General features: G+C 38.9%; 1 protein-coding gene across 4 annotated transcripts in view; it reads right to left on the minus strand.

The window, feature by feature from the left end:
• Positions 1 to 15008, minus strand: part of ttc28 (tetratricopeptide repeat domain 28) — a 237290-nt gene that overhangs the window by 33426 nt on the left and 188856 nt on the right. For all 4 annotated transcript variants that reach the window (XM_046860776.1, XM_046860774.1, XM_046860775.1 and 1 more), the window contains one exon: positions 6643 to 7150. In XM_046860776.1, coding sequence (XP_046716732.1) covers positions 6643 to 7150 — 508 coding nt within the window. The remainder of the gene's footprint in view (positions 1 to 6642; positions 7151 to 15008) is intronic.

A 15008-nucleotide genomic window follows, 5' to 3' on the forward strand; every position in this document is an offset into this window, starting at 1 on the left:
CACATGACAACAAAGTACCTGTTAGTGGGTGGGATATTTTAGGCAGCAAGGGAACATTTTTTCCTTGAAGTTGATGTGAGGAAAAATGGGCAAGCATAAGGATTTGAGTGAGTTTGACACGGACCAAATGTGATGGCTAGACGACTGGGCCAGATCATCTCCAAAACTGCAGATCTTTTGGGCTCTTTCTAGTCTGCAGTGGTCAGTATCTATCAAAAGTGGTCCAAGAAAGGAACAGTGGAGAACCAGAAACAGGGTCATGGGTGGAGAAGGCTCATTGATACACGTCGGGAACGAATGCTGGATCGTGTGGTCCGATCCAACAGAAGAGCCCCTGTAGCTCTAATTGGTGAAGAAGTAAATGCTGTTAGATAGGTCAGGACTGTTTTGGCAGCAAAAGGGGACCAACACAATATTAAGCAGGTGGTCATAATGTTATGCCTGATCCGTGGCCATAAATGTCATGCCTGATTCGTGTTTATATATGTTTAATTTTAGCCTACTATTTTGTATATGTAGATTATTTTTCTTTTTCTTTTTTGTTCTTAATCATGCATGCAGTCCTTTTACATGAACATGCTAATGCATTCAAAACCAACACCGAGGGCTAAAATTATGCTAAATTACTGTTAAATACACAGCATGCATCAGTCTTCACTAGCACACACAAGCACCTTAATCAGCGGTATGTATAAAATGTAAGAGGAATGAATGGCTAGAAAGTGAAAAGTGCCTCTGCTCTTAAAGGATTACAGCGGCGCAAAAGTAAAGCCTCCAGTGATTGACATCTGTAGACAGTGGGACAGCATATAGGTAAAACAGGTTCAAAGGCTCACCACAGGGCAACAAGAACATCAAAGGCGCATGAACGGGGGAAAATGCACCACCTCGAAATCGGAGAATGCAAATGCTGAGGAGTTTCATTTGTCCGCACCATTGGAGAGGCTTAAAGCAGCTCGGACTTGGGTGCAGGGCAGTTTCTCCAAACGCACATTAACACTACAGCATGCCCCAGGCAATGGCTCCACATGATAGAATATGGAATATAATTTAGGCTTCAAATGGCCATGTGGAAATATGCAGGCAGTTCCAACATCGCTGACATTAGATCAGCAGAAACAAAAATATAAAAAAAAAAAGATAATGTCTGTAATAGGTGACATTTGAAACTATTTCAAATAACTAAATACATAATGCGTAAATAAATAGATGGATTCGTTCAATTAATTCCACATGAATTTTTTGCAAGAAAATGCTGTATGAAAAAAACAGCATGTGTTTCATTATATATATATATATATATATATATATATATATATATATATATATATATATATATATATATAAATATAAATTATCAGAGAAAATTCTGAACTATTGTGGACAATATCTTGCATAATAATTCGCAATAATTCTAATATATATATATATATATATATATATATATATATATATATATATATATATATATATTAAGCACTGCCATGTTCAGAATGAATTAGCATTAAAGTTAACTCCTCATCAAAGCATTTAGGCTTCTCCTGACACAAACTTGTTAAATCTTAGAATGAAAGATTAAAGCAGTTTTCATTTTGCGAACCGTGTTAAATTCTTAACACTGCACTTTAAATAATGGAGGACATTTGCATTATTTAACGACTTGGAACATCTGCATCTTTCTTGAAATTCTGGCGGGAAAAGAAACCTTTCGTCTGTTTTACTTCCAGAAAGCATAGCCAAAGACAATTTTATGGGAACAAAGGCTGTACTCTGTACCTCCCTTGTGCATGAAGCCTGTTTTCATGTACAGTGTCCGAACACACTCAGCAGGGAAAACCCAGCTCTTAACAATTACATAAAGTTGCAGTAATCTGCATGACACATGTAAGTAAAGGCTTATATATGCACAATTGTAAAATGGCTGTCAAACTTTGGAAACACCAAATCTTTTATGGTTTTTAAGACACATTTTTTCCTTTTGTTTGCAAGCTGAAAACTAGGTAAAGGCACAAGAATTGGACAGTAAATAAATAGAATAATGTTGTGTGGACAGATGAGTCCAAACGTGACAGTTTTGGCTCTAACAGAAGAACTTATGTAAGACAGAGAACAAGAGAGAAATGCTAACAGACTGCCTCACACCCAAAATTTAACAGGGAGGTGGAAGCCTAATGATTTGGGGTTGTTTTGGAACAGAGAATGTTGGAGACTTGTTCCAGGTGAAAGGAAAACTGAACCAACATGGCTACCATTCCATACTTCAATGCCATGCAATTCCATCTGGACTGCAGCAAATTGGAACCACCTTCCTCCCACAACAAGACAATGACCTGAGATCCAATATCTCTAAGCATTATTAATAGAGCAAACACTAAAATGTTTTCTATCATGGAATGGCCTGTCCAGTCACAGAACCTAAAACCTGCTCTGGAACTGGATCACAATGTCAAAAAGAAATATCCATCTAGCAAAGAACATGTTTTACAAGAGGCACGGCAAGATGCAAATATTTTATTTTCCAAACATATTTTATGTTTGGAAATCTAACTGTTTGGAATCTAACTGTCTGGATGCCAGAAGTGTGTAATGCTGTTACTTATGTTGAGGGAGGATTTTCCAATGATAATAAAGTTTAACGTATATACATTTATATATTTTATTTGTTTGGTCGGAATAAATCTTCACACCGTAAATGACTTATTTTATTGCATATGAACAAAAAGAACAAGCATGTGTTTTTTTAAAAACGATAAAACACAAAAAGTGTTTCCAAACCTTTGACAGGCTCTGTATTTATATATACACATAAAGCACATCACAACTTCTGTTAATCAACATTTTACAATCAGAGCAGATGTACAACTACACTGCAATATCCTCAGAGTTGTTTTCTTTTGTAGTACTCCTGCCCTTTTTCACTGCTTCCTGTCTCCTGACAGTCCAGACATCAAACATGGTGCAATATTCCATCATGTGACTTCTAGTGCTCTGCAAAGCTTAAGGCAGAAATGAAGACAAACAAATAGCAGACGTATTGACATTGAATTCTCTATATGGCTGAGCTTTGTATGGCTGCAGGAGAATGTAAAGGTAAATTGCATTTTGACTGACAGCGGCATCTCCTATCCACATAGATCAAAACCTAAGCAAATTACAGCCTATAGAAAACCTCGAATTCTGCCTCAACACATGTAACCAACATACTGTAGCGTAACCTGGAATTTACCACAGAATAACTATAACTGAATAACTCTCATTATAATGTATTATTCACCTTGTCCCAGCTAATCTTAGATCACAATCCCTGTTCATAATTGGTGACCCATTTCAAAATATACAGTAGCATTGCTTGCTTGTGTTTTCTCTGTAATGCAATGTTGTCAAAGTAATTTCTCATGAAAAAGTGCTTCATTCTTAATTAAATACAAGTATTACAATGATAATATAGTAGAAAACACAGAGGACTGCATTAATTGAGTCAATATCAGGTGGTGCTCAGTAGACGGCAGCAATAACACCGGGTTGTTTGCCGTGTACTATTTAAATGAAATAGCTGGTGTGTGAAGAATGAAGTAAATGGTGTGTAGAAAGAATATCCAAAAATGTAATTTGTTTTATCTAAGGCAGATGGGGACCCAAATGATTTGTGAGAAATAGAAAGGGCTGTATCTCTATCTTATTATTATTATTATTATTATTATTATTATTATTATTAAGTAGTAGTATAAATGAATGCTTAATATTTCCAAGCATTTATTTAATATCCTTTTTATAATCTGTTTAGAAACTGCTTCTTCTTCTTTCAGCTGCTCCCATTAGGGGTCGCCACAGCGGATCATCCGTCTCCATACCCCTCTGTCCTCTACATCTGCCTCTTTCAGACCAACTACCTGCATGTCTTCCCTCACCACATCCATAAACCTCCTCTTTTCCTTCTTCCCGGTGGCTCCATCCTCAGCATTCTCCTACCGATGTACCCCATGTCCCTCCTCTGCACATGTCCAAACCACCTCAATCGGTCCTCTCTCACTTTGTCCCCAAAGCGTCTTACATGCACTGTCCCTCTAATAAACTAGTTTCTAATCCTGTTCATCCTCGTCACTCCCAACGAAAAAAATCACAGCTCTTCAGCTCTGCTACCTCCAGCTCCATCATGGTTAGAAACAAAAAGTTAAAAATCCAAAAGGAAATGTATTGAATTTGGATCAATCAAATGAACAGCGACAATTAACCATTAAACCATTCAATATATTACATATTATATAGAAAATCCCCAAAAAAACAGTCTTCATGTCTTAATTTCCTGATAGACTTTACTTCAAACATCACATCCTGTAGGGCCAAGAAACATCAATGGCGTTGCATGTGAGTACCAGCTGTATCATTGACTGACCTTGAATTGTATAATCAGGCATTCTGCATACAGCATCTGTGAACCAGGAGTTTTACAAGGTAGGTAGATTCACAAACTAGCTAGGCACATTAGCATCCATTAAAACAGAAATAAAATCTATAATGCCAGAGGAAGTACTTCCGAATTTACTACTGATGGAGAACGAAATGGAAATCATTAGAAATGGCCGCTGAGCACCACTGTTAGCGCTGTCTCACTGGATACACTGCTTTCTTGACATTCCTGAAGGAGCTTTCTGTTTTCTGTTTGACCTAAATTTAACAATGCGAATGAGTCACCAGATTGTATTATGTTTCTAGTTCTGTGGTTTACTGGGATCTTCTAATAGTTATGATGAATTTTTTTGTTGTTGTTGTTAGTGTGCGGTTGATAGAATCCAATCTCCTCTGTTGTGTGTTGGTGCTCTGTAATGTATGCTATCTACACTAGGATCTAATATATTTTCACTTTTCTAACTGGTACTTGAAGGCCTAGGTCTAAAAGGACTGGATTAGAATTGAATTTCAATCTCAAACACAGAGCCAAAATCAGCTAAAGTAGAAAACGCAAATATGATCAGAGCCGGTACACAGCACATTACAGACACCAAAAAAAAAAAAAAAAAAAGATAACCTGATGAAACCCACCAACCAATCCAAATCAAAACTGCATCCTTTCACCTCCTGGAGACGCTGATAACGGCGTGTCTGTTGCCTGCAGGCTCTCAATCCGCCTCCAGTTACTGTCCACTCAGCAATACTATACAGGGATCCAATTCTCCACACTCAGGGCTTGGATATCGCTTATCCCACTGAACCCAAACCACCCCTGAATAAAACATGAGTGGTTATAGAACAAGGAGGCAGCTTTCTCATATTCCCTACCTGACAGAGCAAATAGGAGTTCCTACCCTTCGAGTAGCTAATGTTAGAGCTTTAGAGATAAACCAAGAAACTAGCAGTGCCTTGAGGTCACTGTGGAAAGGAGCTCCATTTATAAACAGTGGTTTGACGTGTCAGTAATGTTTGGGAATTACATTTCATACACGTGTACAGTCCACAGCTCGTGTACATTCACTGAAATGGTATACTCGAGCAAATAATAGCACCTGGAGGGGTTTCGTTTCTATTCAAGCAACTCTCGCTGCTACGTCAATAAATATTTTGCTTTTATTCTCCTCAACTAAATCTTACCCCGGACGCCTCGATCGATCTGTTCATTACTGTTGCCGAGCAGCCAAGCTCTAGGCACAGCATGTGATCATTAATTTTATAAGTGCTGCCATTCTTTCCCAGCGCACCACTATTGACAGTTTTAGATCAATAAAGTTTCGAGCGCATGGCATGTGGAGAGAGAACGAGGCCAAACAGAGGGAAAGTGTTGAGAGTAGTGGGCCTGTTCCAAAATCCTATTTCTTTAGTTTAGTTAAAATGGCATAAGTGGGATGATGGGTAATGTAGAAACACAGCGACTGAATGAGACAACCCACTACAAATTTACTTAACACGCAAAACACTTTCATTGCAACTGTAGCCTAATGTGCTATCAGAAAAAGCCCTAATGTCAGTACAGGAGGTCTCAAAACCGCTTCCTGTGGCAGATTTTAATAGCAAGCATATATCACATATAAGCAAATTCAGCTGCCCTACAAACCAATATAGGTATTGCATTATAAATGATCATACTAAAAAGGCAGCACACAACAGATTTTCCCTCCTGTTTTTTATTTATTTATTTATTTATTTATTTTTTACACTCACAGCACATATTTACATAACAATTGACTTGCAGTCATTCTGGATCAAGCTCGTGTCACTCCCCCTGCAGCCTGCGCTTGCTTTTCGATAGGAACATTTTTCTTTCGAGTGTTGATCTATTCATTTGGGAGCGCATGCATGCCATCAGATCAAATTGATGGAGCTGTTGTCAGGCCGGGAGAAGGTATTCGAAATGCGCTAGGAATCAGAGTGAAGGATAGAAAGAGCTCGGAAACACAGGAGGCTGATGGGCTCCATTTGTCCTGCGCTTACATTTTGCACATGCTAATACAAATCACAAAGGTGATGTGTGAAAAGGGTTGCAGTGGGTGCGGCAGAAAAAGGTCTGGGGTTGCAATTGGTGGGTGTTCACCCAAATCTTGAGTGCACTTGGGTCTATTGGGGATTTTTTTAATGAGCTGAGGGTTGCAATCGAACAGCCCAAAAAATGTAAAACATTCAGAATCATTCTTTTCTCATGTTTGCTCTTACCCAAGTTAGAGGAGGCGCGTCCCTCCGCGGCACGGTCTTTCAGGCCTTCAGCGATACTCAGCTGCTGCTCATGGTACTGCTTGGCGCGCTCCAGGTCCTGCATGCAGCGGGCAGCGTGGCCCAGACCGGCGTATGCTCTCATTTCAATAGCACGCTCCTGAAGCTCCTGTGCCAGCTCCAGAACACGTGCATGATACGAGGCAGCTTTGTCAAAGTCACGGCGGTAGTGGTAGGCGCTACCCAGGTTACTGTAGGCGCGTGATTCCTCGCGCTTGTCACACTGCACCTTGGCGATGTCCAGGTGCTGCTCGTGGCACTGTACGGCACTGGCGAAGTCTCCCATAGCGATGTAGACGGCACCCATATTGCCCAGCTCACGCGCCTCCGCCAGCTGGTCCTTGCGCTGCTTGGCCAGGAGGGCACACTGTTTGTGGCTAGCTAGTGAGTTAGGGTAATCACCAATGGCTGTGTAGACGTGGCCCAGGCTGCTGAGAGCAGATGACGCTGCCTAAAAATGAAGAAACAGAAATTAAGTAATGGCAACTCAGCACACATTATTAACTCTGAGATTACGACTACATTCATTCACCCTCAACCGCCTTTGTTACAGAAAATGCCCATTGTGCAAAACATGCACAACACTCCCATAAAACTGATCTCCTGCTCCTCATCCCAACAGATCTGATGAGACCAGGCATGTCTGCTGGATAGCTACGCTTCATGGAAGCCTATTATTCGTTTGTGCAAGATGCAAGCCACATCCTCTCTAGTGGGAGCTGCAGCAGCACTGTTGTCTGCAAGGCTGAGCTTCACACAGTGTAGAGCCTTTAATTCAATTTCGATTCTCAAGAGCCAAGAAGGTCATTAGACAGGCACACGCGCACACACACACACACACACACACACACACACACGCAAGGTGCTAAATGCCCTACAGAATGTGGTTGTTCCCAGGGCTCACACGGTCAGGCTTTGTGTGCCAGAAGGGTTTGGGAGGCGGATTGTTGAGATGGGGAATGCTTATCACGACAAAAAAAAAAATGCTGCGGTTATCTGTTTGTTGTTTTTGTCCTCTGTTATCAGCTGATATTACATCAACTCAGTCCATCAGTGCCTCCGGTAAATCTGATCTATGTTTCTTTTCTATATAAGAAGCTCCATCGAAGACACCTATCAGAAATCATTGCTTTCGATGCACTGTGGTAATATCAACAGAAAACACCTCAAAAACAAAACACCTCAGGGGGAACATCCTCTCCACTGTCTGCTACCCATGCTGGGTTGTCTAGGCATGCTAATTCTGAAGCTGGATGCTATGCTAACCTTAGACTTGCTCAGTACCAATCTATGGGTGCTGCCTGGAACCAATTACCAGCAGACATAAAGGCTTCCAGAAGCTCTCGGTTTAGAGAGACGGCGAGATTCAAGGCAATTACCCTCCATCACAAGCTCGTATTGGTCATTGATAACCTATCTATGCTACTGGAAGATCATGTCTGTGAAGATTTTCAGTCATCCAGGCCCTTCTGGCAGTCTTGAACTAGTGAAGCGTCTATGTATGTCTTCTAAGCACAATCATCTTGACCTACTATTACTAGATTTTTGCAATACTTGATTAAGGGTTTTGTCTTTCAGCACCAATGAATGAACACCATTCGATTTTTAAACAGTTCAGCCAGAGATGAAACAATTTTCTCAACAGAGACGTGCTTCTACTATCTTACAGAATTTCAGTGAGGGCTCGCGAAAGAACCAAGGAAATGAAAATCTGCTCTCAAGTATTGCGAGGCCAGCTGCCATCTGCAAAACTGCATTGTGTTTTCAGAGCTCTGATTAAGCTTGTGAAAGAAGTCGATAATTAGTTGGACTGTTATAGCTGGAAAAACAGTCAAATGTGTGTAGTGCTTTGGTCTACATGGAGTGGAATGTAATTTAAAACTATAAAATGCAATGCAGATTTGCTCATCACAGGACTGTGATTCACAACCTGGGCATGCTGAACAATCCATTTACCACACCAGGGATGTAACCAAACACAAGAAAATGTTTGGAAACAAGAAATTAATTTGAAACCGATATAAACTGGAGGCACACAATTAATATTTGGTCCTAGTGTCAGTAGTCTAAGCTAAAGACTGCCTTACAGGCTCCACAATAAAACTCTGTCTCTATACAAACTCTCCTGAAATTCCCAAAGCAAATGTTTTGATTTCTATAGTACAGCAGACCTTTCTATCTATATGGGGTTCTTTTCATATATAGCTAGAAAATATATGGCTGGTTCCACAAAGTTGGAGGGACACAATTGTATAAGACAAAAGTGCTATAGAAATAAAAAAAAAAAAAAAAGAATTTTGGATTTGGTAGCATTACATTTTCCGTTCACTACAAGTAAATGTAATTCGTTACTGTACTTAATGTTCAGTAAGTAACTTAACTTTAACTTAACTTAGTTCTTTAACTTTACTCAACTTTACTTAAGTCAAATATCTTGCTTTTTACTCAACTATTTTTTTGGCGCAATCAGTCGTTCCTTTTTATTTATGAGTGGATAAAAACTTAACTGGCCAAACACACAGCAAGCCACCAATCAGGGTAGAGCACACACTCTTTTTTTTTACTTGTTTGTTTTTGGTATCTAATTAACACCAACATACAGATTAGCACCAGTTCGACAGCAAACAGAACAAATAATGAAATAATGAATAAATAATGAAAGAAACTCCTTAATCTAACTTGCCACAGCACCCGTGACCTTATTTGCACAATTTCTTTTAAGCAAAAAAATTTTGGGCCCATGATAATTTATTAGATATTAATCAGTGTTTGACTCATTAATATCATTTTATTAATAGACTGGTGTGCTAAGAGTAACATTGTCTTTTCACATAAACTGAGTTGTTTAAACAAGAGACTTTTTGACAAAAATAATAATAGGAGCATTATATTCATAATTATTATAGTAATTCAGATACTTGAGTACATCTGAAGGCAAATACTTTTGTATTTTTACTTAGGTGAAAGTTTAAAGGGAGCACTTTTACTGTTACTAGAGTAATATTTTACAGAGTGTATCTCTACTTTAACTCAAGTACATTACATGCTTTGTGTACTACGTCCACCACTGCTTGGACTAGAAGACCCAAACCTGTTACAGCATGACACCCAAGCTGATTTACATGGGTTGGAGTGGAAGATCTTATAAAATCAGGACCTGACTTTACTAATTTGTGAGCACAATGAGCACAAATCAACTTCCTCGTTCAAATCCTAATCCAAATACAGAGACAGTAAATAAACAAATATAGTTACAGAAATAGAAAGAGATAATATCATTATGTTGCACCCTGACATGACAAGTATCACATGCATTTTACGTTTCTACACTACAATGATTTATAATCCCTGGTGTCACCCAGAAGAGAATAGATTTAATTTTAATCCAAGGTTTCTTCCTCATGCCATCTCAGGGAGATTTTCTTGCCATTGTTGCCACTGGCTTGCTCATTAAAGATCTAAATCAACATCCAAAGCTGTTTTGTGGCAATGTCTATTGTTAAAGTGCTTCACAAATAAAACCGAAATAAATGTAATTCATTCTGATTGGATTGTTTGTTTGTTGTAGAGTTTGCTGCTGTTTTTCTATCTTTTCCCGATCAACTACTCCATTTTCCACAATGCCTACGGTTGTAGATCTGTGGACTGGTTACCTTGGAAACCTGACTGGATTTGTCAAGAGCGGTTAACTGGGAGAGCCAATTTTCGATAAAGGCGGATTTAACACCCGCTTTCCTTGTTTCCTCAAGTCAGCTGCTTGAAGGTGTGTGTGTGTGTATGTGTGAATGAGCAGGCACATGTGTGTCTGCGCTGGCAGTGAATTGCCCATCTTCTTGACACAGTGCCACCGGGACTGTCGGGTTTTCTATAGAATGAAACAGACGATGCTTTCACCCCCACCCTCTCTCTTTGAGTCTGCTCGATTTGCTTTCGGTGCTGGAGAAAAGCTTTGTTCTGCTCTCAGAGTTGCTCCAATTTTAAGGTCAAAGGTAAGTGCTGCAGGTCTAAACCTCAATAAAAGCCAGCGATGGATTGATAGGGCTATGGTGAAACATGTCAATCGAAATTTTACCACTGAAAAATATAAAATAACAGACAATAAAAACACCATAAGATTTATATGATGCAAAAAAGCATCAAATTAAATCCCATTCATCATTTAAGCCCCATTTGCTGTTATAATAACATCCACTCTTCTGGGATGATGGTGCACTAGATTTTGGAGTGTGATTGTGAAGGTTTATGCTCATTCAGCTACATGGGTATAATTAAAGTCAGGTACTGACGTAGGGTCAAGAGGCCTAGGGTGCATTCAGCGTTCCAATACATCGCAAAGGTACTTTCTTACAATTGTACTTAAGTATCCACAGTACTATGATTTATTATGGCTATAATGCTACTATTATCATTTTTATCACAAGACTCTTTGCTTAATCAACTCAGTTTATGTGAAAAGTCTCTAATGTTACTCTTAGCACACCAATCTATTAATAGAATGATATTAATGTGTCAAACACTGATACTTTAAAATTATTATGAGCCCAAAACCTTCTTTTCAACTACTTCAATAGAATCTCGCAAATAAGGTCATGGGTGCTGTGGCAACTTAGAGTCTGGAGTTTCTTCCATCATTTATTCCTCTCAAAATGTTCTGCTTGCTGTTGAACTGACGCTGAACTGTATGTTTATGCTAAGTAGATACCACCAACCGGCAAAGGCGGTTCTAGTTTGAATGATGCCCTGGGTGAACCACGCCAAGGCCCAATGTCTTCTCTCTGCTTCAGCTACCGCCACTGGAGGAGCAAAACATTCTCAGAGCAGTCCGCAAATTTGGACACATTTCTGAGAGCTTGATTTCATGTAGAAATATCATCTTAAATGTATTTATTGCACAATTAAACGCACATGTAATTGTGCACAATTGATAAAACTGTCAGAACCTAGAACCCTCCAACGCCTTGGTTGTAGCCATAAGATACATACAACATCTATATCCTTATTATACATGTCTTTTGAATGAGCCTTTTAAGATGCACTTGAGATTCCTCTTACTGACCTCAGTTCAGGACCTATTCAGTACAATCACAAAAAACCTTCATGACATCACCTCACTTCAATCCAACTAGACTAGTTAGGCTGTAATTGCTTTGTTGCAAGCTACAAACATTATTATAAACTACATACTATAAATTATGTTATGCAAGCTAAAAGAAATGTTATTCTATGCGTAAAAGCACAGCAGGCAACACTGCATAACCTAAGTGATATACAAGTTTTAGCCTATTTCACTAAATGCATTAGCATATACTATCCTTATAACAAGATGCATGATAGAGCTGCATACACACCTTTATCTTTTGCACGTTTCCCCCCTACTTCTTTCTGAATTGGGCTCTTGAGGATTAAGACCTTTTTTTGTCATCCATAATTTTAATTAGGATTCAGCTCTCCTTTCTGACGTGACGTCACTCCATGTTCTGTCATCTCTCCCACAGGAAACCCTGAAGGATGAGGTGAGGTCCCCCAACCCCCATCTCTCCTTTATGAGTGTATGAGTGAGGGAACTCCTCCGGGCAGTGGGTGCGCACCAGGTTTATTGACCGTGACATGATATAATAGTTGACATGACCATGCAAATGAGCGGTAAAATACAACAACAAAATTAAATATCTGTATTTATTTATTAATTTTTTTCCTGGATTTCCTGTGCCGCCCTGGGCGGCTGCCCATGTTGCCTATGCCTAAATCCGCCACTGTGCCAAGCGGCAATTAAAGCAAGTTTAAAACAGAGAGCGTGCTCGACCCTGATTGGTGGCTTGCTGCGTGCTTGACCAGTTACGTTTATATCCACTCATAAATAAAAAGGAACGACTGATTTTGCGAAATGTAGTTGAGTAAAAAGTTATAGATTTGGAATGTAGTAAAATTTAAATAAAAGTCTCCCCAAACGGAAATACTTAAATTCAGTAACAAATTACTTTTACTTCCTTACTGTTCACCACTGCTCAGTACATTTGTCCAGACAGTGTAGATTAGGTTCAAATGTGCACTAACAGTTTGACTTTATCATTTAATTAGAATGGAACATTATTTATTTATTTATTTTTTAGTAGACTGAAAGCAGTAGCAATGATGATGTTAGGAGATAAAGTGTTAAAGAATGGAAAAATAGCTTTGGGACACAATAAAAGATATAAAAAAATAATAATATGAACAAGACATCTAGCACGTGACCTGATAAAAGAAAACCCAGATTACCATAACTGTTTGATTTCCTATGAGCTTTATCTTTAAATAATAGCGAGATAAAAGCAATTCTTGGGTGTGAGACTTTAACATTCGCTGTACATTAAAATGCAGTTTCACAGACATAACTTTCATGCTTCATGCTTCCTTCTTGATAAATTAGACTTAATCTCATGGGCTGCAAAGACAGACGCAGGTCAGTTCTCACGTGGCCTGCTGTCTTTCCTTGCGAAACGTCACGGCGACACACTCCATCGAAAAACTACTGGGTCATGTCACAAGAAAACAACCTCTAAAAGCAAAGGCTTGTTGTTATAGTGTGAAATACAGGACCAGGCCACATGCAGTTTTACTTTAGTTTTGCCCCATGAGGAATTGATAAAAGGTCAACTGCTGTCCAAGGAAAAATCTGTCTAAAAGTTCTTATAGACATGGTTAAATCTTGGTTTATACATATACTCCATGGACATAAGTATTAAGACATCTGACTTTTCCAGCCATATGTAGTTCTTACCCAAACTGTTACCACAAAGTTGGAGGCACACAATTTTATAGGATGTCTCTGGATGCAATAAATTCTCTTCACTTGAATAAAGAGACCCAAACCCGTTCAATAAAGTGAGATCCATGAAGACATGGTTTAGTGATTGGGTTGGAGTGCAAGATCCTGAGTGGCCTGCTATTGAGCTCTGACCTCAACCCCACTGAACACCTTTGGGATGAATTGGAATGCTGACTGCACCCCAAACCTCCTCACCCTACATATAGCACAAATTTCCACAAGCACACTCCAAGATCTAGAGGAAGATCTTCACAGAAGTGTGGAGGTTATTATAACAGCAAACTGTGGAAAAAGATGTTCAAAAAGCACATATGAATGTTCAGGTGTCCACAAACCTTTTTTTCATTACAAAATGCTACATATTGGTGTGTATTTACATATTTTGTCTTTTTTTTTGGTCAGAATTTACAGAATGAATTCAGGATACTGGAAAACTGAGGAGAAAAAAAGACCTAAAAAACTGATTTACTTATTTTTTTAGTCTCTTCTTTTACATGTTTGCCAATGCTCTCTTTGTCACACACACGTAAAGGTTCATGCTCAGTTTTTCTGGTCAATGTGCTCTTTGAATAAACAGTGTGCTCCCTGGTGGGATACTCGTGTCTAAAAGCCTGCTGGAAGACCCTGCTGTTTTTCTTGGGCAAGCATGAATCATCATCTCCGCTCTCATTCCTCTTAAACACACACACACACATACACACCACTGGCAAAGTCATCAATGTTGAAGTGAGAGAAAAGGGAAATGTGGTAGAGAAGGCAGGCCAGGAAGAAGGTATCAGGGGTTTCATTTCAATATGAAAATGGGAAAACAAATAAACAGCGTATATATTTGCATGTTTCTTTTCTCGATGTACAATAAAACTTTTTCCCCAATTAATTTGTATCCAAATAAATAAAATACAATATTGCCTCCAGACTAAATGTTGAATTCTTGGGAAAAAAAAGAAACAAAAACACTAAAAAAAAGTACTTTACACTACTTTCCAGTGTGAACAGAAGACCAGGCTACAGGCCACAAACTTATTTTGTTTTTGTTAAATATATATCCAAAAGAATGTGATTTATATATGAGGAAGTGCATTTTGGGTGTATTTTATATTCTCATATTGCAGTATGTGAAAAATCCGGCTGAATTTCCAACATATTTTACCGTCACTCTGTCACTACTTTCCTAAAGCATGTGCTGATCCATATTAGCAGAACATCAGGCAGTCTAAATGCAGTTGCTGGTACATGTCCACGTTATTCAAGAGCTTTCATTAATGCTAGCCTGGAAATGAGACAAAAGTAAAAAAACAATTTCTTCATACCCCTAACCCTAACCTTTTGCAGAATTCTTAGGCCACCATCAGTTTTGCTGTTTTGGTGAAGTTTTAATGGCCATCAATATTTTTTTTCTATCCTTAAATCATTTTCCTAACAAATTGGCTTCTTTAGTCAAAAGTCTGTATTTAGTAGGTTTGCACTATGCACACCTACAACATCTTTGGGGAGACTGTCC

Source organism: Silurus meridionalis, chromosome 11 (genome assembly GCF_014805685.1).
Source record: "Silurus meridionalis isolate SWU-2019-XX chromosome 11, ASM1480568v1, whole genome shotgun sequence".
NCBI lineage: Eukaryota > Metazoa > Chordata > Actinopteri > Siluriformes > Siluridae > Silurus > Silurus meridionalis.